At 33.9% G+C, this 23,017-nt stretch overlaps 1 protein-coding gene across 12 annotated transcripts in view; it reads left to right on the top strand.

Moving 5' to 3' along the window:
• The window catches only part of LOC134848393 (Kv channel-interacting protein 1-like), a 46,340-nt gene that overhangs the window by 10,397 nt on the left and 12,926 nt on the right, over window positions 1-23,017 (top strand). The window contains exon 1 of one of the 12 annotated variants that reach the window (XM_063865817.1): window positions 3,470-3,746. The exons of 9 other annotated variants lie outside the window; for them this stretch is intronic. In XM_063865817.1, the coding sequence (XP_063721887.1) occupies window positions 3,533-3,746 (214 nt within the window). In that variant the 5' untranslated portion in view covers window positions 3,470-3,532. Of the gene's footprint in view, window positions 1-3,469; window positions 3,747-19,575; window positions 19,648-21,767; window positions 22,099-23,017 lie in introns of those variants that run through there. 2 more of the 12 variants (XM_063865821.1, XM_063865819.1) reach the window with 2 other exon arrangements.

Raw genomic sequence — 23,017 nt, 5'->3', positions numbered from 1 at the left:
GATCGGAATTTAGGAATCTCATGCCTGAAATTGCATTTTGAATTGTTTTATAAATTATAATCGAAACTTTGAATGAAATTCAAAGTTTTGGCACGTATTGTGATTTCTAAAACAAAACTTTAAAAAATTTGCTAGGGTTATGCGCTGAGCGGGCCTTTTTGAATCAAATAGTGGATTTTTGTTCCGACCATTGAAAACGGAGAGGAAGTCTGTTTTCGGGTGTTTTTTTACTTTTTCCACGCAAAGTCAAGTTCCACAAAAACCTCGGAATGGGCCGAGTTATATATCATCGTAGAGTTTTTTCAGTGGTGGTTTGAACGACATATAAAAAATTTCAACAAAATTTTATCGAGAAAGTCTGGTTTGAAACTGTTGATTTTTGGTATAACTTCGAGCAAACATAGTGAGCAAGCAGGCTTATTTTGTTTTTGAACCAAAATGGGTAACTTCCCATTTTAATTAGTGGACTATTTCAAATGATATATTACATTAAAGGCCTTTTCATTTTATGCTTCGAACGAAATTAGAAAAATTTCTTTTTTTTTCATCTCTCGGGTCGAGGTCCACGACTCATGTTGCGACCGAAATGGACCGAAATGAACTTTCTGCGACCAAAACTCCATCATCCCGCTAGAGGCTTGAGTCGCACACAGTCGCAACATACCTAATTTGGGTCGCGCAAAGTCGCAACATACATAATTTGGGTCGTGCAAAGTCGCAACATACCTAATTTGGGTCCGCATAGTCGCAACATACCTAACTTGGGTCGCGCATAGTCGCAACATACCTAATTTGGGTCGCGCAAAGTTGTAACATACTTAATTTGAGTCGCGCAAAGTCGCAACATACCTAATTTGGGTCGCCAACCATTCAAATCAAACATAAATCTGGAAAATTAAAAGAACATTAATAAAAAAAAGACAATAACTAAATGAAACACACTTACCACGAAGCTAAAATTAGAAAGAAATGTCTGCACCATATGCACAAATTGACTGCTTCTAAAAATATTTAAAATTTTATTTGAAAAAACATTCAAAAAGGCGCAGAACGAGTTATAAAACCATTAGTTCTTGTGAAAAAAAACTTTATTTTAGCTAGTAAAAACTAAGTTTTGTTCCAGGTTTTTACACTTAATTCATCTTCGCCAAAAAAAGCAATGTTTTTTAAAAAAACTAATACTGCAAAAGTTTTGGTAAAAAAATCAATAATTTTTTTTTCATTTCTTGTTTGTTTTTTTTTTATTTTAAAGAAAACTGTTGGTCTTTTCTACTCCCCCCACGTTTCAAACTTTCCAGTTTCTCCATTGTCTTACATGTTATTTTGGCTGAATGCTTGATGATACGATGCTTGATAAAAAAATAATGCTTCAATGAGTATTAATTTTTTTTTGGCTCTGCAACTCCAATTACTGCAATTTTTTTATGGTTGTTTTGTTTTTTGCCGGATAATGAAGCAATATTTTTTGATCGATTAAAAGCAAAGTGAATTTTATATATCGATTGCAATTTTCAGTCTCAAATTTTTTAGATCAGTTTTTAGGTAGAAACTTTGTGGTAGAAATTTTAATTTTACAGTTTTCTTGTCAAAACTTATTTAGTTGCTAGATAATTACTAGAGTCAGGGAGTATCATGCATCATGGCAGCGACACGTTTAGGGTTGAAAAGTCCTCCCCGTCAAGGGAGCGGTGGTGAAGTGTTTTTAATGCTTGACTGGATTTTTGTGCTTAGATTCGTAAAATGTAACAAGAAGCAAACTTTATTACTCGGGGTCATAAAAAGCTAATGAAATACAAATTTTGTGAGGTTGATTTTTATGCTTCATTTATTTTTTCATCCCTTATTTTATCCATTTGGAACCAAAACTGATTTCATTGAGAAAAAAAGCCCAACCCACTTCAGAAAAAAAAATAAAGTCATTTGTAGCTCCAAAGAGCAGCTATTTTTAATGGATCAATTTTTTAGTTTCTACAAAACGATATTAAAAATCATTAAAAGCTGGCTCAAATAACTATAAATCAATTATTTAAGCGTATTTACAAAGCTTATAATATTTATAGGCAAACTGATTTTAAAATGAATAAATATGTCAGTGACGACGTTTCCAATTTTTCAGAGTTTATGAAATTTTCATTATCTTTTTGTTTTTGTCCTGTGGGAATTTGAACTATTTTAGCGTCCATTATATCTTACTGATTTACCACCTTCGTACGTAATACCCAATAGTTTTCATAAAAGCGTCGAAATTGTCGGTTTGAAAATTTTTTATCAATTTCTTCAAAGATGTTCTAAAGGTCAAAGAGCTTTCCACTCGTTTAAAAAAACTAAATGACAAGTGTTTTTTATGTCATTTTTATGGCTGAAAAATGTTTAAAGCATGTATTTTTTTAATTGTTCACGGCAGACTTTTTTGTGTTATTAATTGGCGCCTCAAGTTTTCTAAGAACTCACTAAACGGAAGTATTTAAACGGAATTTTCTTTGTTCTGCAAAATGGCAATTTTCACAAGTGCAAATTTTTTGCAGATTAATCGCTTCATTGAAGATCTGCGTGGCAATATTTCTCGAAAAATTAATATAACTGCTTAAAAAACCTCAATTAGAAATTCAAGCTAAATTTTTGACAGGTTAGCTTAAAAAAATTTGCAATTTCCATTACTTAAGAAAAGATTTGCTAATTTTGTGTCCTTGAACTATCAACTCTCGATGAAAGACAAATAGATGCAAGCCAGGTTTCAATTTTTTCTACATTCTTTTCAAGTTTAAAACAAAAATTTGACTTTTCTTTTAAAACTAATTTGATGGTACGAGCAAGAATATCGACTTGTTTTAACAGGAATGCTGATATCTCATTTTAAAAAATCTGATGCACCAAAACCACAGAAAGCATTTTATGAAAAAACTTCAAATCTTATGAAGGATAGCTTAAGCGTCTGAAAAAAAATGCTCTAAAATCCTTAAAATTACTCTATTCTTATTTAGTCCACAAAGAAGTTTTGAAAAATTATTTGAAGCTAGCATTTATTTATCTAACAAAGTGAACATATATGAAACAATTTATTTGACTCAAAAAGCAAAACCGTATGTTTTTTAACAACTTTTTTTTTCAAAAAAAAAACGACCAAAAAGCCATGTTCACTCATATATTTTTTATTTATGAAGGTTTGAAAATAGGGATTTTTAATTTGTGTTTCATTAACTTTTTATGACCCCGAGTAATAAAGTTTGCTTCTTGTTACGTTTTACGAATCTAAAAAAGACAACATTTGCGGCTTGCATTTCTCTTTGAAGTTGAAAAAATTTCAGTTCCGTTCTTATTTCACATTTCTTCAGTCTCCCGATTTTATTGGAGGATTAAAATATTGATTAGATAATGCGAGCAGTTTTACAATTGGGTCGCTTTTACAATGTACTTTTAGCCCAGAAAACGCCAAAAACCACTTAGGTTGTCAAAAAAGAACAGCTTTAAAAAAAAGAGTTTACTATACGGATGTTCTTCAATTGATTTACCTTTACAAATTTCAACCGTAAAAATGATATCGGAAGGCGAGCCTTCGTCCACAGTCGGCAGACCCCAAAGACGAATGGCCGTTGCAATAGGAATGAACGTAGGAGGTTCGAGTCCCGATCGATCTACTTCTGGAAATCATTTTTTCGCCACTGCATCAACGCATTTTTCAAGAATGAAAAAAATTTGGTCCAAAATTACAACCGCTTCGTCAGCTTTCAGTGCCATTCATAATGCAGGTATGGTCCTTCTTAAAATTTGAGCTTTTTTTTCTAATTTTTGAAATGATATTGGAAAATCTCGTCCAAAAAAATTGCCCAAAAGATTCATCGATTTCATCAGATTTTGATGCTGAAAGCAGTTCAGTTTTTGAGCACGATTGTCGCCCAAACACTGAGCTAATTTTTTAAGAATGGTCTCAGAGTTTTTATTTTTGTCGTCAGTAAATATGAAATTGTTTATTTCTTGTCAGTAGATCGGAATTTAGGAATCTCATGCCTGAAATTGCATTTTGAATTGTTTTATAAATTATAATCGAAACTTTGAAAGAAATTCAAAGTTTTGGCACTTATTGTGATTTCTAAAAAAAAACTTTAAAAAGTTTATGCGCTGAGCGGGCCTTTTTGAATCAAATAGTGGATTTTTGTTCCGACCATTGAAAACGGAGAGGAAGTCTGTTTTCGGGTGTTTTTTTACTTTTTCCACGCAAAGTCAAGTTCCACAAAAACCTCGGATTGGGCCGAGTTATATATCATCGTAGAGCTTTTTCAGTGGTGGTTTGAACGACATATAAAAAATTTCAACAAAATTTTATCGAGAAGTCTGGTTTGAAACTGTTGATTTTTGGTATAACTTCGAGCAAACATAGTGAGCAAGCAGGCTTATTTTGTTTTTGAACCAAAATGGGTTACTTCCCATTTTAATTAGTGGAACAAGTCAAATGATATATTACATTAAAGGACTTTTCATTTTATGCTTCGAACGAAATTAGAAAAATTTCTTTTTTTTTCCTCTCTCGGTTGAGGTCCACGACTCATGTTGCGACCAAAATGGACTTTCTGCGACCAAAACTCTATCATCCCGCTAGAGGCTTGAGTCGCACACAGTCGCAACATACCTAATTTGGGTCGCGCAAAGTCGCAACATACCTATTTTGGGTCGCGCAAAATCGCAACATACCTAATTTGGGTCCCGCATAGTCGCAACATACCTAATTTGGGTCGCGCAAAGTTGCAACATACTTAATTTGAGTCGCGCAAAGTCGCAACATACCTAATTTGGGTCGCGCAAATTCGCAACATACCCAATTTGGTCCGCAAAGTCGCAACATACCTAATTTGGGTCCCGCATAGTCGCAACATACCTAATTTGGGTCGCGCAAAGTTGCAACATACTTAATTTGAGTCGCGCAAAGTCGCAACATACTACTTTGGGTCGCGCAAATTCGCAACATACCCAATTTGGTCCGCGCAATGTCGCAACATACCTAATTTGGGTCCCGCATAGTCGCAACATACCTAATTTGGGTCGCACAAAGTTGCAACATACTTAATTTGAGTCGCGCAAAGTCGCAACATACCTAATTTGGGTCGCGCAAATTCGCAACATACCCAATTTGGTCCGCAAAGTCGCAACATACCTAATTTGGGTCCCGCATAGTCGCAACATACCTAATTTGGGTCGCGCAAAGTTGCAACATACTTAATTTGAGTCGCGCAAAGTCGCAACATACTACTTTGGGTCGCGCAAATTCGCAACATACCCAATTTGGTCCGCGCAATGTCGCAACATACCTAATTTGGGTCGCGCGAAGTCGCAACATAGCTAATATGGGTCGCACAAAGTCACAACATAGCTAATTTGGGTCGCGCAAAGTCGCAGCATAGCTAATTTGGGTCGCATCTACTCGGAACATGGGTCGCACAGAGTCGCAAAGTAGCTATTTTGGGTCGCGCAAATCGCAAAATGGGTCGCGCCAAGTCGCAACATGGGTCGCGCAAAGCTTAAATAATGGAATTGTTGTCGGATTTTTTGCTTGTATAAGCGTTTTACAGATGCAGATTGCAAAATCATCCAGTATATATGTATTTTTAATCTGCAGTTAGCTAGATCAATATATTTGCTGATCAAATACAAGACCGCCACGAGAATTCCTACACATGGTCCCAAGTAAAATATAAGCTACCGTTTTAGGGCTTTAATAGTTCGTTACCACAAACACTGAAAGCTAGAAACTATTCAAATCAATTATAAATCTGGAAAATTAAAAGAATATCAACAAAAAAAAGACAAAAACTAAATGGAACACACTTACCACGAAGCTAAAATTAGAATGAAATGTCGGTACCATATGCACAAATCGACTGCTTCTAAAAATATTTAAAATTTTATTTGAAAAAACATTCAAAAAGGCGCAGAACGAGTTATAAAACCATTAGTTCTTGTGAAAAAAAAACTTTATTTTAGCTAGTAAAAACTAAGTTTTGTTCCAGGTTTTTACACTTAATTCATCTTCGCCAAAAAAAGCAGTGTTTTTTAAAAAAACTACTACTGCAAAAATATTGGTAAAAAATTCAATAATTTTTTTTTTCATTTCTTGTTTGTTTTATTATTTTAAAGAAAACTGTTTGTCTTTTCTACTCCCCCACGTTTCAAGTTTTCCAGTTTCTCCATTGTCTTACATGTTATTTTGGCTGAATGCTTGATGATACGATGCTTGATAAAAAATAATGCTTTAGTGAGTAATAATTTTTTTTTGCCTCTTTAAGTCCAGTTACTGCAATTTTTTTAAATCGTTTTTTTGTTTTTTGCCGGATAATGAAGCAATATGTTTTGATCGATAAAAAGCGAAGTGAATCTTATACATCGATTGCAATTTTCAGTCTCAAATATTTCAGATCAGTTTTTAGGTAGAAACTTTGTGGCAGAAATTTTATTTTGCAGTTTTCACGTCAAAACTTATTTAGTTGCTAGATAATTACTGAGTCAGGGAGTATCATGCATCGTGGCAGCGACGCGTTTAGGGTTGAAAATTCCTCCCCGACAAGGAAGCGGTGGTGAAGTGTTTACGTCTCCGCCTCTCAATCCAAGCCCACAATGATCCGTGCTCGTTGCTTGAGGATAAGGCAACATTACCCAGCCCAGAAAAATTATAAAAAAAATTGCATGCAGTTCTTAAACAGGGGCACAACAGCCAATCGCCGTTACGAGCTGTGCAGCTCGTATGATGATTTTTCCCCTCAATGATTCATGGTCTTATATAAACTTAAATAAACTCAGGGATCACATTGTCCCCCTTTTTCCTTTGTCCCGATAATTTCGAGCGGGAAACGCGCGCCAAAAAAAAAAACGTTTTTTTTTTGGCAAAAATTTTTCGAAAAAATCCCAAAAAACGGCGGTTTTCAAGCTTTTTTTTTCAGTAGTTTGCCTGCAGCTCAGAATGCTTTGTAAAATTAAGGAACTAATAGTGTTTGGATAGAGCTCGGAAATTTAATTCAGTCGACCCAATAAAATGTCACGTGTTTTGATTTTTTTTCGAAAATCCTTCCCCATTCAAAAAGTTCCAAGATTCGTCCATTCATTACTATTACACGATGATAGCATGCACCAGGACTCTCCAAATTATGTCTTAATATCTATCTCGCAATAGTTCTGGTTTTATTTGTGCCATTCAGCTTCAAATAGTTTCCAAAGGAAGATACAGTTTACGGTAGTTGTGCCGCAACAGCGGTCACGGCTGTTCAGCTTGATATCTACTGTGCCCTCTGAAGTTTGCGAGTTTTTTCAACCAGCTTGTCTTTTTGGTATATCTTCTGTGAAACCGCAGATAGCAGTCTACGCAAAAATTGGCTCTTTTTCCTTCTTCCCACCTCACACAAGCATCAGTTTTATGGTCTAACGAGTGGTCTTACAAGGTTGATTATGAATATCAAAAATGTTTGTCATAGCCTAATTAGTCAATTTTAGCCTGTCAATTTTCCTGGCAATAAGACAATGTGAAGAGTAATCTCAATTATAAAAAATTTGAGGGTGGGGGAGAGGAAAAAGAGCCCAAAAATTGACCATTCAATTGTTTTTACCTTGTTTTCGCATATGCACCACCACTGGTACACGACTGTCTTCTCGTTCGTTTACACTAGTTTTGTTCTGATCATCAAACATCTTTTTGTGTCTGCTAAATTAAATCACATTCACCTGGTTTGCTTAGAATAATAATAAGAAAGAACACGTCCAATAATGTATAAAAGTCTATGCATCAATAGACAGTAAAGTGTAATTTCACCTGCGAGAGCAAGTGAGTTGTAAACGGGAACGAGACTTTTCCCCCTGCAAACAACTCAACTTTTCTCACATAATTTGCACCACCTGACTTGATCAAGTTCGCTTGAATTCAAACAAAATTACATCTTAGATCAATTCAGGTGGTAAATTTAATTTTTTCAAATATCTTTATTGAAAAATGTAGATTTTTTCGGATTTGTGGTTTGCGCCTTAATTGCTGTCGGTTGATTTACCATTGTTCTAAAATTCAAGTGATACTACTGAAATAGTTTTTTCCAATGCTTGGGTTTTTCCATTTAATCATTTTTTACAATACTTAAAAGAATTTTTCTGTAGTTATTAAAATTATCGACTCTGATTTTGAAAAAAAAAATTGAATTCGCTTTAACAGGTTCGCTTATATTAGACCGGGTTCTTCATTTCACATTGCGTAGGCGCGATTGAGATTTTGAAATGCTTTTGCGCTTTTCGGGAGGGATAGTTTTAAAAAATTGAGTTTAAAAATTTGAGTTATTTTACACTTTCACCCTCCTTTTGAAGTCAATTTTGAAAAAATTCTTAAATGTAGTAGTAACACAATAAAATTTAGCATGTTGAACAAACTAACTATTGTGAGCAGATTTGTTGTTCTTACTTCACTCTGCGCGTTTTGCTATAATGACACGTAAAACAACTAAAAAAGTTGATAGATAGGGGGAAGTGGAAAAGAGACCAACTTTGGTAGCTCTAATATTTTTTTACGGCTAGAGTTTTCGGCTAGAAAATATTCGATTTATTTTTTCCCCTCAGTTGCCCCTCAGTCATTCATTCTCAAGGCGTGGTTGGGCAGTTTATGAAAATCAACCGAGACAAGGTAAGATTTTTTTTATAGATGATGTTTTTTTTACTTAGTTCAAATGAATTGTTCAGCCTATTTTTTCATTAAAAAAATGGTTTTCTTTTTTTTTCTTTAGAAAATAGTTTGTAGGTATAAATTTTTTGTCGCCTTTATTGATTTCGACCTTTATTGATTTTTTGTCGCCTTTATTGAAGTTTTGGTTGCTTGCCGGGCAATTAACTATTTAATTTTTTGACCAATTTTTCAAGTACTTTTTTCTTCATTTACGTGAGGGTAAATATCCTTCATGGTTTTCTGGTTTTTATAGGCACCAAAATTTTTTGTTGGAAATAAAACTTTTTTGATTTTTTCTGCTGGCAAACTAGTTTAAGTTTCAATTAGTTAAGTGTCTTTTAGGTTTGAGCAATTTTATTTGACATAAATTGAAGTTGATGACTTAACGTATTGTTTCGATATGTCAAAAAAAAACCTAATTTTCCAAATATTTTTGCAAGATTGACTCGACTGTTTTGTATGCAAAGGAATGTGGCGGCAAGTATAGCCCAAGATTCAGGGGTGTGGTTTTTTCTGGCTAAAGTGTTTTTTATTTCCTTTCTTGGTGGTTTTGTAAAGTTTTCTTTTTGTTTTTGTGATCTAGCTCATTTACCGTTGCGAATAATATTCTTAATTGATAATTCTTGATGTAATTGGGTTATTTTCATAGGTTTTTAAAGTTTTTTCAAAATTTTGACAATTTCTTTTCTGTGACTATTGTTTGTAATTCTTGCATTCATGTTTTTGAAGTTCTCTTTTTCGTTTTTTATTTCTTTTTCGTTTTATATTATAGCAATTAACGGATAGGGTCTTTCACACCCGATTGTTTTTGTTGGATATGCAGATTGTTTGTTCGCAAGATTTAATGAACAATTTTCGAGTACATTTGGGAAATTTTGTATCTGAACTTTTTGATTGAAAAGTTTGCTTATCGTTTTCATCCAAGAAATGGATAAAATAAAGCCCAAGGTAACTGATATTTGCAATAAATAGTTCTTGAGCTTTTAGCCTATGATTTTTTCAACAAAAGTCTTTCAAGTTTTCCAAGTTTGAGACAAATTATCTTTTGATTTTTGGAGCTTTATTGTGTATTGCAAATGATGCGAAGTTCAGCTTTGTCTCTGTGTTTTGGATTTTTTTTTTGGTTAATGGTGTCGTTTTTTGGTAAAATCAAGTTCCTATAAGTATTTCCAAAGGTTTTTTAATGCCCGTTTTAGTATAGATCGGTCGTAAAAGTTTTGGGTCTTGCACAAGCCGAGCGTTGTGTCCTATAAAGGTATCCCTACTTTTTTTTATCTCACCTAATTCCACATTTTCCCTATTTTTTCCGGGCTTTGTGATGGCTAGTCTACGACCTTCGAAAATTTAATGTGATAGTATTTTCTACTGATTTTCTTAGGGTTATTGTTATTTCTCGTAAATTACCATAAAAAATTATAGGAAAACAACTCAATCAAAAACACGTGTTTTGGAAATATTCCCCGAGTAAGTTGCTTTGCTCTTACTTTGGGCAAAAAAAATGTTTTTGGCTTTAGAAAATGTCCAAATTTTGAGTTTCTGACCGTTTTCAGAAATTTTTTCTTTTTCATGAAAACTCACTGCTAAATCTGAGGTTATGGGTTTAATTGAAAAAACATTGTCAGTTGTCACAGCTCAATTGGTTCAGCGGTAGTTTCTCTTAATGAAAAACGTACTTGCCTTGAAAATTAAAAAATGTGCTAGTTATTTTTGGAACTTTTTCGAATTTTGGAATTTTTTTGGTCGACCCAAGTTTTTTCTCTTAATTGCCGCACGGTTAATGAAAGTCAAGAGCTTTCAATGCTGTTTATAGCCATCATTCAAAACGAATTTAATAAATTTTTCCGCACCTGGTTGTTTCGACTTTTTTAGGTAGCCTTTGCAGCTTGATTTTTCAATTTTGCTTGTTTTTCTATTCAAAATCATGTAATGTTGTGATCTGATTTGTATCGAAGATTTTGCTCAAATTTTTTTCGGCAAAGTAATTTTTGAATAGTAAAAATGCAATGAATTTAGTGTTGGAATGAAAGTAACAAGTAAAAACTTAAAAATAGAAATAAATTATACATGTACATAAATTTAAAACCATTCCAACTTAAAGATTTCATTAAAATTAATTGGTGATAAATACAAATCTACTTAAAAAAAACGGATCTCACAATGAGTATCATGTTTTGACGTGTGGTTAGAAATTATTTGAATAGAAGCAGTTGACCAGAGATTATCAAGAATTATTTGTTAGTTCAACAATCATTTCTGTAGTTGACTGTTGGTAACTTTATTTGTTTTGCAAAAGTTTTCTTTCATTTATAAAATTTTTACGTAGGCAAGGTACCCATTTAAATACAATTTTATTCTCATTTCCGAATAAGGACTTGTTTTTACGCAGAACGACGGATAGGTTTCGTTTGGATAAGAAAAACGAACGTTTTATGGCACAGTTCTACGGCTTACTCGAAGACTTCATTGAAGTTGCTTGAACTTGGTGCAAAAAATGATGGCGTTATCTAAATGGGATAATGTAGGAAATTAATGCCTAATTGTATATTTGGCCTCCATGCCTCGAGCCAATTTGGTTTAAAAAAATTCACTTGCAGTTGAAATCACAGATTTAAATCTAGAATCGAATCTAAGTATTTACACTCAGATTTGTTCTCTATGTGATGATCATTGATACCAAGATGGTTTGATTCCTCAATCTGGTTATCTTTTTTAGACAAGAAATTATAAATTCCGATTTTATGCATTTAAATTTAATTGATTCTCAGTAAAAAGTAAGAAAAAAGTTCGCGCAAAGACCTTTGTAATTGGCTCAGAGCGTTTGAAGATATAAATGACGCATGTACCATGCAGTAGTCTGAATATTGTACCAAAATAAAATAATCGCAAATAGATTTTTGAATATCATTGATTTTTAATTTTCACTTTCTATTCTTTGGTAATTGGTGAATACTCATGGATCCTGATGAGCAATTTGGTCGCATCCGCAGTATACTTTTCTGTGCTGAAGCCTTGTTGGTTTCATCCCTTAGGTTTAGTACTACGTTCAATATCTTAATTTTGTCACCATCACTCCAGTTAGGATTGGTGATGCAATTTTCAGCAAGCACACTCCACAGTAATTATTGAGGCTGTTCCTTTGACCTTTCTCTGTCAACGGTTTGATTATAGTTTTGTCTTTCGGCTTGCCTCTTAAAGTGGAATTCCTGATAGATGAAGGACCGAATGGGCGATAGTTTTCAAATTGACACTAACGCCGGCGAATTGGAACAAATTTTTTTTGAGGGGTTTCGTTTTTATAAAAGAAGCAAAACATTGCTTCATTTAATTCCTTTTAGTTGAACGGCAATCGATCCATTTTAATAATTGACTTCCGACAATTTTTGTTTTTCGCCCATTCGGTTTTTCGCCCATGAGAATAGCACCCCGTCTCCCAGCCCAGCGGACGCGTGTAGTATAATAGCTGGACCAGATCAACGAAGCCTATAGTGTCTTTTCGCCGGTTTCCCCTTTAAATGTTTTCACAATATATTTTTCTTGTTTTTATCAGCGAGGTCCACATTTGTTTTAAAAATAGCATTCCACGTTCCTTGTTTTGAAAAAAGCATCAAACAAAATCCTGTCGAGAAAAACTGCACCGGAGACAAGACATGTCAAAATCGCTTTCTCATTAAAATGTCTAACCTGATTTAGATTTCACGACAAAAAATATCTGTGCAGATAATGCAGAAGACAAAGAGCCGCATGCTGAACATAAGTACAGTATTTGGGAATTTTTTCCAACCTAAATTTTGAAACAGGTGATAAAGTGGTTGAATCTATGACTCTGAATCCAAAACCGATGGGGTGGTTCCTAGAAATCATACAGCAAATGGGACTTTCCTCTAAAAGTCAGACAACTCCCCAATTGTCTGATTTTTTTAAAGGATCTCATTTTTTTCATGCCTAGAGTCTAATGCGGTTTCCTAAATGCTGATCTCCTTTAGCCATGATTTTTGCTCATGTCAAAGCCATCAATCACTCTGACACTCAAAAGTCACAAAATTCAATCTCACTTTTTGTGTCTCATTTTTTCAGTGTCAATTTCCATTCCGTTTGGTACCAAATTGTCAATAAGAAACAGAAGTTGGCAAATTATTTTGCAGGGTTTAGTTCAGTTTGGCAAACGCAGAGTCTAGGATCACGAAAGCAACTTTATTTGAACGACAGATGAGTTTTAAAAGTTCAATGTACAAAGTTTAAAATGTCTTCTGCGCCATGATTATCATTTTTTAAGTGGGAAAATACGTGAAGGCAGGGAGCGGATCTAAGATTTTTTCGAGTGAGCAGATTTTCAAAGAAAATCGAAAACTTTGTCGAACTTTTTTTAGGTCGATCAAATTGATTTTCTGAAAATTGATCAAATTGATTGCCAAATTATTGAAAAAAAAGGCCAAAAGAGGCGTTTTTAGGCTCTTGTTGGAAAACTTTAACCAAAAAATTTCTCCCCTCAAATAAGTATATATTGTCTTCCAAGGCGTCTGTAGAAAATGGTCTGGCCAACAATGGTTATCTCAAAAAGTACAAGGGGGGGGGGACCCTGTGGGCCGGCATGGTGTCGAATCCACCATAATACGCCCCTGCATGTAAAGATTATTTTTCGCAAGTTGTTGGCTAAGTTCAAGTTTTGTGCTTTATTTTTTGCTTTCTTGTGCTCTACTTTTAAAAAAGAGTGTATGATGATAGCGATCGATCTTTTTGCTAAAACGTAGTTCTAACTGTAGTTAATGTGAATTTTTTTCATGTAAGAGATTTTTATCGAAATTGTTACAATCTAATCTCATAAATTGAACTAAAGTCAGAATTCGCTTCGAAAGCAATGTTCTAAGTTTCCATTGAGGGTAATGTCTACTAAAAAACGTCTCTGCCAAGCTTGACAAAATTTTTTAAATCTGAAGTGATTTGGATATTTTTCTTAAAAGGTTAGTACTTAGTCAAGATCGGCTTGAATAAAAAAAAATCAACCTTCCTCTTTTTTCGTAAAACAACCTAAGCATGAGAACTTTTTAAGCAAGCTGATCGAATAAAGTTTGACTGAATGTTTTGCAAAACAATTCAAGCTATCAAATTAAGCTATTTTGCCGCTCAAAAACTTATTTGATTCGAAAAATTAAGTTTTGCAAGTCGATTTAAGCTCAGAAAAATTTTCAAATTTTTATTGTTCAAAATGTTGGTTGAAACATTGAGAACATTTAAGTTTTTGTTGAAACAATCAAGCAATCGTGTGCCCTTGTTTCACATCAACTTTTTGGAGGACAAAGGGTATAATAAGTCGTACCATAAATTGGTTTGCATTTTTCTTGCAGCCTGAACAATGATTGTTAGAACTTCAAAATTTGCAGCAATAAATAACCCAATTTTCGGTATTGGGTGTTTTTTCATTCACTTTTAGCAAAAGCTAATGAAAATTAATAATTTTGAATGAACTATTGTTCAAGTTTACTATTTTGTTGTTTTTTCACATCAACTGTTGCAAAGGCTAAAGGAACATGACTTTTGAAATTAATCAACACTTAACTTTTCGTTTGCCAAAAGGTTTTACGACTTGAAATAATGAATCAATTGATGCTTTCAATGTAAGAAAAAGCTCTCAAACTTTTACCTTAGAAATAATTTTTTTTGAGTCATGCAACTTCCTTAGGTGCTGTTTCCGATTCAACTTTTATTATGGCTCATGCGACTTGATACATGGAAGAACTTATAAGTCGCGCTAGTATAAGGGGTGCCAAAGTTTTGGAGCCATCAAAAATAACTCGTGGCAATATGGAAATTTTTTCAAATCAGAAGTGGTTTCTTTATTTTATCAAAATTAAAACTTAAAAATTGAGTTTGAAAATCATAATTTCTTTTATGGCTAGGTCTTGATTGTCCACAGGGTCGTGTGAGCTGCAATGAGATATGAATTGAGTCAAATATTTGGCTTCATTTTTTGCATTTAATTCCACAATTTTTAAATTTAGTTCTATAATTCTCTTTTTCTTTGACTAAGTGGCTTGCTCCAAAATGCACCGGATCATAATTCTCATTTTTTCTTTGACTACATGGCTAGCTTCAAAATTGCCACGAAAATCAAATTTTTGCAAGGTTGAAGCGGTTCAATTTTTGAACGCAAAAACGAAATTTCAAAACACGCATCCTATGTTCGAATCTTTGATATTTGATTGCTCCAAGTAACACCATAATAGCAAAAACAATTGATTGTTTTTTGTAGATACGTGTTTTTGAATCAAAATTCAACTTAAATTAGCCTGCTGTTGAAAAAATACCACAATATGTTTCAAGGAGATTTGATTGCGGAGAGAAGCCTATAATTCTTGCATAACTACTTTTCTTTAGTAATGCGTGGGATATGCGCTTTTTGATGAGCCGATATATATATGCATTATTATTTCTTGTTGTTCCGACTTTCGATACGAAAGTAACGGAATAATTGTGCTCGGGGTTGGTTTTTTTTCTTCAAACAAATTTCGACTTTTCAACTAGCCGTTTTTGACGGAATTTTATTTCATTCAAAAGGTATTGTTGTCTTGAGCTCAAATTTCAAAAAAATGTTTCACCTGTGATCATTTTTCGTAAAGTTATGAGGGGTTAAAGATTGCCATTTTGGCCAATTTGAGACAATTAACGCGCGATATATTTCGCGCTATTAACGCGTAAGCGGAGAGTGAATCCGTCTTAAAATCGTTCCAAATTGGTTGAAAGAAGCTTATTTGCTATAATTAATTTGTTACAATGCGCGAAATCTATTCTTTGGTACTTTATTTGGCGTGTGGGGGATGATTTCATAAAAAAATTTCAAATTTTGAAACCTAAAAGGCATTCGGAACAATCAGGGTCTGATACGAGCAGTCTTGTTGATTTTGCATACAAAATGGAAAAGCTAGATGATGGAAAAGGGCGAATTATATTGTTCGGTTATTCGAAATTAAAACTTAAAAATTGAGTTTGAAAATCATAATTTCTTTTATGGCTAGGTCTTGATTGTCCACAGGGTCGTGTGAGCTGCAATGAGATATGAATTGAGTCAAATATTTGGCTTCATTTTTCGCATTTAATTCCACAATTTTTAAATTTAGTTCTATAATTCTCTTTTTCTTTGACTAAGTGGCTTGCTCCAAAATGCACCGGATCATAATTCTCATTTTTTCTTTGACTACATGGCTAGCTTCAAAATTGCCACGAAAATTAAATTTTTGCAAGGTTGAAGCGGTTCAATTTTTGAACGCAAAAACGAAATTTCAAAACACGCATCCTATGTTCGAATCTTTGATATTTGATTGCTCCAAGTAACACCATAATAGCAAAAACAATTGATTGTTTTTTGTAGATACGTGTTTTTGAATCAAAATTCAACTTAAATTAGCCTGCTGTTGAACAAATACCACAATATGTTTCAAGGAGATTTGATTGCGGAGAAAAAGCCTATAAGTCTTGCATAAATACTTTTCTTTAGTAATGCGTGGGATATGCGCTTTTTGATGAGCCGATATATATATGCATTATTATTTCTTGTTGTTCCGACTTTCGATCCGAAAGTAACGGAATAATTGTGCTCGGGGTTGGTTTTTTTTCTTCAAACAAATTTCGACTTTTCAACTAGCCATTTTTGACGGAATTTTATTTCATTCAAAAGGTATTGTTGTCTTGAGCTCAAATTTCAAAAAAATGTTTCACCTGTGATCATTTTTCGTAAAGTTATGAGGGTTTAAAGATTGCCATTTTGGCCAATTTGAGACAATTAACGCGCGATATATTTCGCGCTATTAACGCGTAAGCGGAGAGTGAATCCGTCTTAAAATCGTTCCAAATTGGTTGAAAGAAGCTTATTTGCTATAATTAATTTGTTACAATGCGCGAAATGTATTCTTTGGTACTTTATTTGGCGTGTGGGGGATGATTTCATAAAAAAATTTCAAATTTTGAAACTTAAAAGGCAGTCGGAACAATCAGGGTCTGATACGAGCAGTCTTGTTGATTTTGCATACAAAATGGAAAAGCTAGATGATGGAAAAGGGCGAATTATATTGTTAGGTTATTCGAAATTAAAACTTAAAAATTGAGTTTGAAAATCATATTTTTTTTTATGGCTAGGTCTTGATTGTCCACAGGGTCGTGTGAGCTGCAATGAGATATGAATTGAGTCAAATATTTGGCTTCATTTTTCGCATTTAATTCCACAATTTTTAAATTTAGTTCTATAATTCTCTTTTTCTTTGACTAAGTGGCTTGCTCCAAAATGCACCGGATCATAATTCTCATTTTTTCTTTGACTACATGGCTAGCTTCAAAATTGCCACGAAAATTAAATTTTTGCAAGGTTGAAGCGGTTCAATTTTTGAACGCAAAAACGAAATTTCAAAACACGCATCCTATGTTCGAATCTTTGATATTTGATTGCTCCAAGTAACACCATAATAGCAAAAACAATTGATTGTTTTTTGTAGATACGTGTTTTTGAATCAAAATTCAACTCAAATTAGCCTGCTGTTGAACAAATACCACAATATGTTTCAAGGAGATTTGATTGCGGAGAAAAAGCCTATAATTCTTGCATAACTACTTTTCTTTAGTAATGCGTGGGATATGCGCTTTTTGATGAGCCGATATATATATATGCATTATTATTTCTTGTTGTTCCGACTTTCGATACGAAAGTAACGGAATAATTGTGCTCGGGGTTGGTTTTTTTTCTTCAAACAAATTTCGACTTTTCAACTAGCCATTTTTGACGGAATTTTATTTCATTCAAAAGGTATTGTTGTTTTGAGCTCAAATTTCAAAAAAATGTTTCACCTGTGATCATTTTTCGTAAAGTTATGAGGGTTTAAAGATTGCCATTTTGGCCAAATTGAGACAATTAACGCGCGATATATTTCGCGCTATTAACGCGTAAGCGGAGAGTGAATCCGTCTTAAAATCGTTCCAAATTGGTTGAAAGAAGCTTATTTGCTATAATTAATTTGTTACAACGCGCGAAATCTATTCTTTGGTACTTTATTTGGCGTGTGGGGGATGATTTCATAAAAAAATTTCAAATTTTGAAACTTAAAAGGCAGTCGGAACAATCAGGGTCTGATACGAGCAGTCTTGTTGATTTTGCATACAAAATGGAAAAGCTAGATGATGGAAAAAGGCGAATTATATTGTTCGGTTATTCGGAATTAAAACTTAAAAATTGAGTTTGAAAATCATAATTTCTTTTATGGCTAGGTCTTGATTGTCCACAGGGTCGTGTGAGCTGCAATGAGATATGAATTGAGTCAAATATTTGGCTTCATTTTTCGCATTTAATTCCACAATTTTTAAATTTAGTTCTATAATTCTCTTTTTCTTTGACTAAGTGGCTTGCTCCAAAATGCACCGGATCATAATTCTCATTTTTTCTTTGACTGCATGGCTAGCTTCAAAATTGCCACGAAAATCAAATTTTTGCAAGGTTGAAGCGGTTCAATTTTTGAACGCAAAAACGAAATTTCAAAACACGCATCCTATGTTCGAATCCTTGATATTTGATTGCTCCAAGTAACACCATAATAGCAAAAACAATTGATTGTTTTTTGTAGATACGTGTTTTTGAATCAAAATTCAACTTAAATTAATATATTTCGCGCTATTAACGCGTAAGCGGAGAGTGAATCCGTCTTAGAAATTGTTCCAAATTGGTTCAAAGAAGCTTATTTGCCATAATTGATTTGTAACATTGCGCGAAATCTATTCTTTGGTACTTTAAATGGCGTGTGGGAGGACGATTTTCATAAATATTTTCAAATTAAAAAAAAAATTCATTTAATTTTTTTTTACATTCAATTTTTCTATGTTATTACTGCTCTATAAAACCTTAAAAGACAGCCAGAACATTCAGGGCTTCGCCCTGATACGAGCAGTCTTGTTATAATTAAAAACCGAATTGCTATTTTGGTTGACACCAATTTCTGTTGAAATATCAAAAATTGACAGAAAATAGCAAATAAAGTTTTTCTAAGATTTGTTTGAAAATGAAAAATGCGCTGAAACGTGAGTTTCGACTTTCCAAAATTGACGTCTACTTCATAATTAAGACATATTTTTTTTATTTATCCGATCCCAATTCAGCTATTCTTTTATACATCAAAAAACAAAAATTGTTATTTAAGCTTCTTTCTTAAGTGAAAATCCAGATTTTCTCCGTTAGAAATATGTTAAGCCGATCAGATTCCTGCATTATGTGAAAAATTAGCAAAGATAGCCGGTTGCTATGCAAGTAGCTTATAATGTTCTTTTCACCTGTTGCAATATGGCTTAAGAATTTCAAAATAAAGTCAAAATATTTCAAGTATCTGATTCGTATTTAGCAATAACCTCCAAATTTTGTGTAGAATCCTGCCCTCTGCTGGCTAGCAAGCTTGCAGCATGTTGACGCAACGGCGGCGACCCGTCTTCACTCGAACACTACGGCATCTGTTACTCGGCATCTACGGCATCTGTTAAAGAAACGTTAAAATCTTTGCGCTAGTTTTTGAAAAACGTCGGATAGTTGCCCTAATAAAGCTGCTTTTTGGATATTCGCAACGCTTTTTGGTTTTTCGGATTTTTGATATAGCGGATATTTAAACGGTACCCCACATTGCTTGTTAAGAAATTGTCGCATGACAACTTGCTAAATCCGCTGCAGTATACGCGGGTCGATGTCAGCGAGTCATGTCCAGACTTTAGCGACAAATTTGAGGTATGTCCAGACTTTCGCGACCGAATTTAGGTATTTCCAGACTTTCGCGACCACAATGATCCTTCGCGACTTCCGGAGATGGCGCGACCGAAAAATTTTGACCCATATTAGAGGCATAATTTATTCGAAGCAAGGACGGAAGATGAATGATCTACTTGTCATGAAGTACATGAAGGATCTACGATCTACAGGACCGCCGGATCTACTTAACAATATTTCCCCAAGAGTATCTAATTTCGTATAATTTTGTAAGAATTTCTAAGACTTCTAATTTTGCTTTCTGATTGATCGAAAATTACTTGATCTAACTTACTTAATCTACTTAACAACCCTCCTTTCTTGAAAGGTAGTGGGGAAATTGTTAAGTGGATCCCACCATGTTTTCCTTAGTACTCGTAAACCTTATTTTGAAAGCAATTTTCAGCACTCTTGCACCCTTTTTGACAACGTTGTAATTTTCAACTGAACCAAGCAAATCAATCAACCAAGCGAATCGAATTTTTAGTACACATTGATTGGTCTTATAACATGTGAACAAACTGTGAAAAATAGGAACACGGAAGAATTACTTTATAGTTACTTTCAGGGGCGGATCTAGGATTTTCTCGAGGGGGGGGCGGATTTTCGAAAAATTTTGACCTTTTTTTTTTTTTTTAGGTCGACCAAATTGATTTTTCGAGCTCTCCCAGAGCACTGCTTTGCCCCTATTTTGGCAAAATTTTCTGCGCCGCAGGCAAATTTTTTAAAAAACAGTCAAAAAAGCCGTTTTTGGGCAATTTTTGAAAAATTTTGACAAAAAAATCGCATTTTTTTTGGCGCGCGCTCCCCCTCAAAGTTAGTATATATTGGCGCCGAAGGCGCCTTTAGAAAAATTTTAGGGTCGATCCGCCAAAAATGGATTTCTGAAAAAGTATCAAAGGGGGGACCCTTTGGGTCGGCAGGGGGTCGAATCCCTAAGGGGGGGGCGTCCGCCCCCCCGCCCCCCCCCCTAAATCCGCCCCTGGTTACTTTAGTTAAATGTTGACTTTTTTCGCATTTTTCATTCAACCTGTTTAGATTTTCCCCCGTCAATTGCAGCTAGATATTTGTTTTTTGCTTATTGAGTAATTGCGACTGCAAAGCGAGCAGAGCAATAAAAAAGCCTAAAAAACGCCAATTCAATTCTGATCTAAAAACCTTAAAACTAAAAACCAACATCAGTACAATTTTCGTTATTGAATTTCGTTTGATAGTTAGAATTTTTGAGTTTGATAGCAGCAATTTTTTCATGATACATACTTGATTTTTTTTTACTTTTACAAGTGATTCTAAAAAGAACTAGTGAAAACATTTTGAATGATTTGGGCCATGTATAATTTATGCGTTTGTCCATGCATTATTTGTTGTCTTAATCCACTCCAGAAACGCGTTAAAAAGCAAATGGCGTGGAATTCCCCTCCCAAATGGTAAATTGATTAAATGCCATCACCCAATCTTTTCTTTACGTTACAGAACACTTACCAATCTTAAGAAATACTCTCTTAAGCAATCTATTCGAATCAGACCAACAAAAAGCACTGGTTGCAAATGTATTCAAATAGAATACATAATACCCTTAAAACCGATAAACTTGCGTTGAACCAATTTTTTTTTCATAAAAAATCTAGAAAAAAAGCACAAGCAAAGGAGTTGAAACTTGAGAATTTTTTTGAACGTCGAAAAAAAATTGTTTTTTTTTCTATCTGCTTTGAGTAGAAGCAACGAGTCTAATCAAGAACTCAAAAAGAAAATCAATATACTTTTTCAGTATTCCGCTAACAGGTATATACAAACCAAAAGGGTTCTTTTTCCCAAAATCAATTTGTTAGCCCCAGACATTGAATTACTTTTAATAGCACTTCAGAGCAGTGCGCCGTCCTGAGGAATTTTAAATCGGTGCCACTTAGCTCATAATAAACACATACCGCGCAAAATATTAAATATACCAACTTTTAGTAAATGCACATTTTTTCTTCTTTCAATCACTTTTTCCCACTCTGATTTATTTTCCGTCAGGCTGTTTTTTGTAATTCCTCAGTTTTACTGCCTCCTATTCTATCCTGCGTTATAACCGGTCGGAAAATAAGTAGAGCTTATTCTATATAGTTAAAAACTGTTTTTTTTTCCATAGTTTTCCCTTTTGTTCTGTTCATTTTTTGCAGCTTTTCCCGATTTAATCCGTCACGCTGAAGTTTTTCAATCAATAATTTGGCTTGCCTGTATGTTATTAGCCCCATTACCCTGTTTTATCATTCCTTGACAATACCAGAAAAATCTGTATTATTTCATTGAAAGCTAGCAGAAAAAAATTTTAATATATTTAATACAATTTTAATTCTTATCGTTAACCTAACCGCGGGATATAACTTTTCTGTCCAGTTCTGAATTATTCAACCCAATCCGCTATTTGAGAATAAAAAAAATTGCCTAAGGAGGAACCATTCAAACCATCTATACTTTTGTACCATTCAAAAAGCCTACTATATTCATACAAACGCCGCTGAGTTTTTATCAGAAAAACCGTTTAGTTTTCTCATAATCTTCTAACCCTTGTAAACTAAATACCTATAAACAATGAAACCTTTGCGAGCGTGTTTGAACGTCATCTGCCAAAAAATTGAGACGAAAATTATTCACGTCCCAGACAAGGAAGTAATTCGTAAGTTACCCAACTTTTAATCGTAAAAAACTTCGTCCGGGGGCTTTGAGATTAGACGTTTTTCATCTGAGCAAAACGATCCAAAAACCAATAATCGATGTTCCTAAAAGTTATAGACGTACAATGAACCGAATTTCGCCTAAATAATTGTTCTGATTCCCAAAATTGAGGTTGAAATTCTGATAAGGGTGATTATATTTTCATACAAATTCTGTAACCAAATGCTCGCAAAACGAGACAGAGTGATAAGCTATAGTGGAGTATTTTCAGCACCCATTTGAGCGACTGTGAAAATTTCACTCTATATTGATTAGCGATATAATTTGCAAAGTAATAATTTGAAAAAATATATATTTTTTTTTGCTTAACTTATTATTAACAAGCGACTAATAGAGAGATAATAATTCTCCACAACATGTTATCTATTAAACCAATGAACTTCTATCATAATGAAAACAGGTCATGAAGAAAGGCCATTTATAATTTATGCGTTTGTCCATCCGTTACTTGTCGCCTTAATCCACTCCTTAGACTCGTTAAATATCAAATGGTGTGGAGTTCTCCTCCCACACCATCTGATGAAAAAAAATAAAGCTTTTTTCTGGAGTTTTTTTGAACTAAATATCACCTTATTTATGTCTCTACAATTCTTAGAAGCATTTTTAAAATGACTAAATTGGGTTAAGGTCATCTTATCATAATTTAGGTTTATTTTTTGGCATACAGTTAGGTTTAAAAAGTAAATATGTCTAAACGATACACATGTGCATTCTTACGGTTGAACGCGATGTGAGCGTCGTGAATGAAAAGATTCACGTTTGATCTTGATGCAACGTAATGCATGCAATTGAACTTTAACTTAGAAGCAACGATATCAGACGGTATTTATTGTTCCGACTTTCGATACGAAAGTAACGGA

The sequence above is a fragment of the Symsagittifera roscoffensis genome, chromosome 6 (assembly GCF_963678635.1).
Source record: "Symsagittifera roscoffensis chromosome 6, txSymRosc1.1, whole genome shotgun sequence".
NCBI lineage: Eukaryota > Metazoa > Xenacoelomorpha > Acoela > Convolutidae > Symsagittifera > Symsagittifera roscoffensis.
This window is presented reverse-complemented; position numbering and strand designations above follow the sequence as displayed.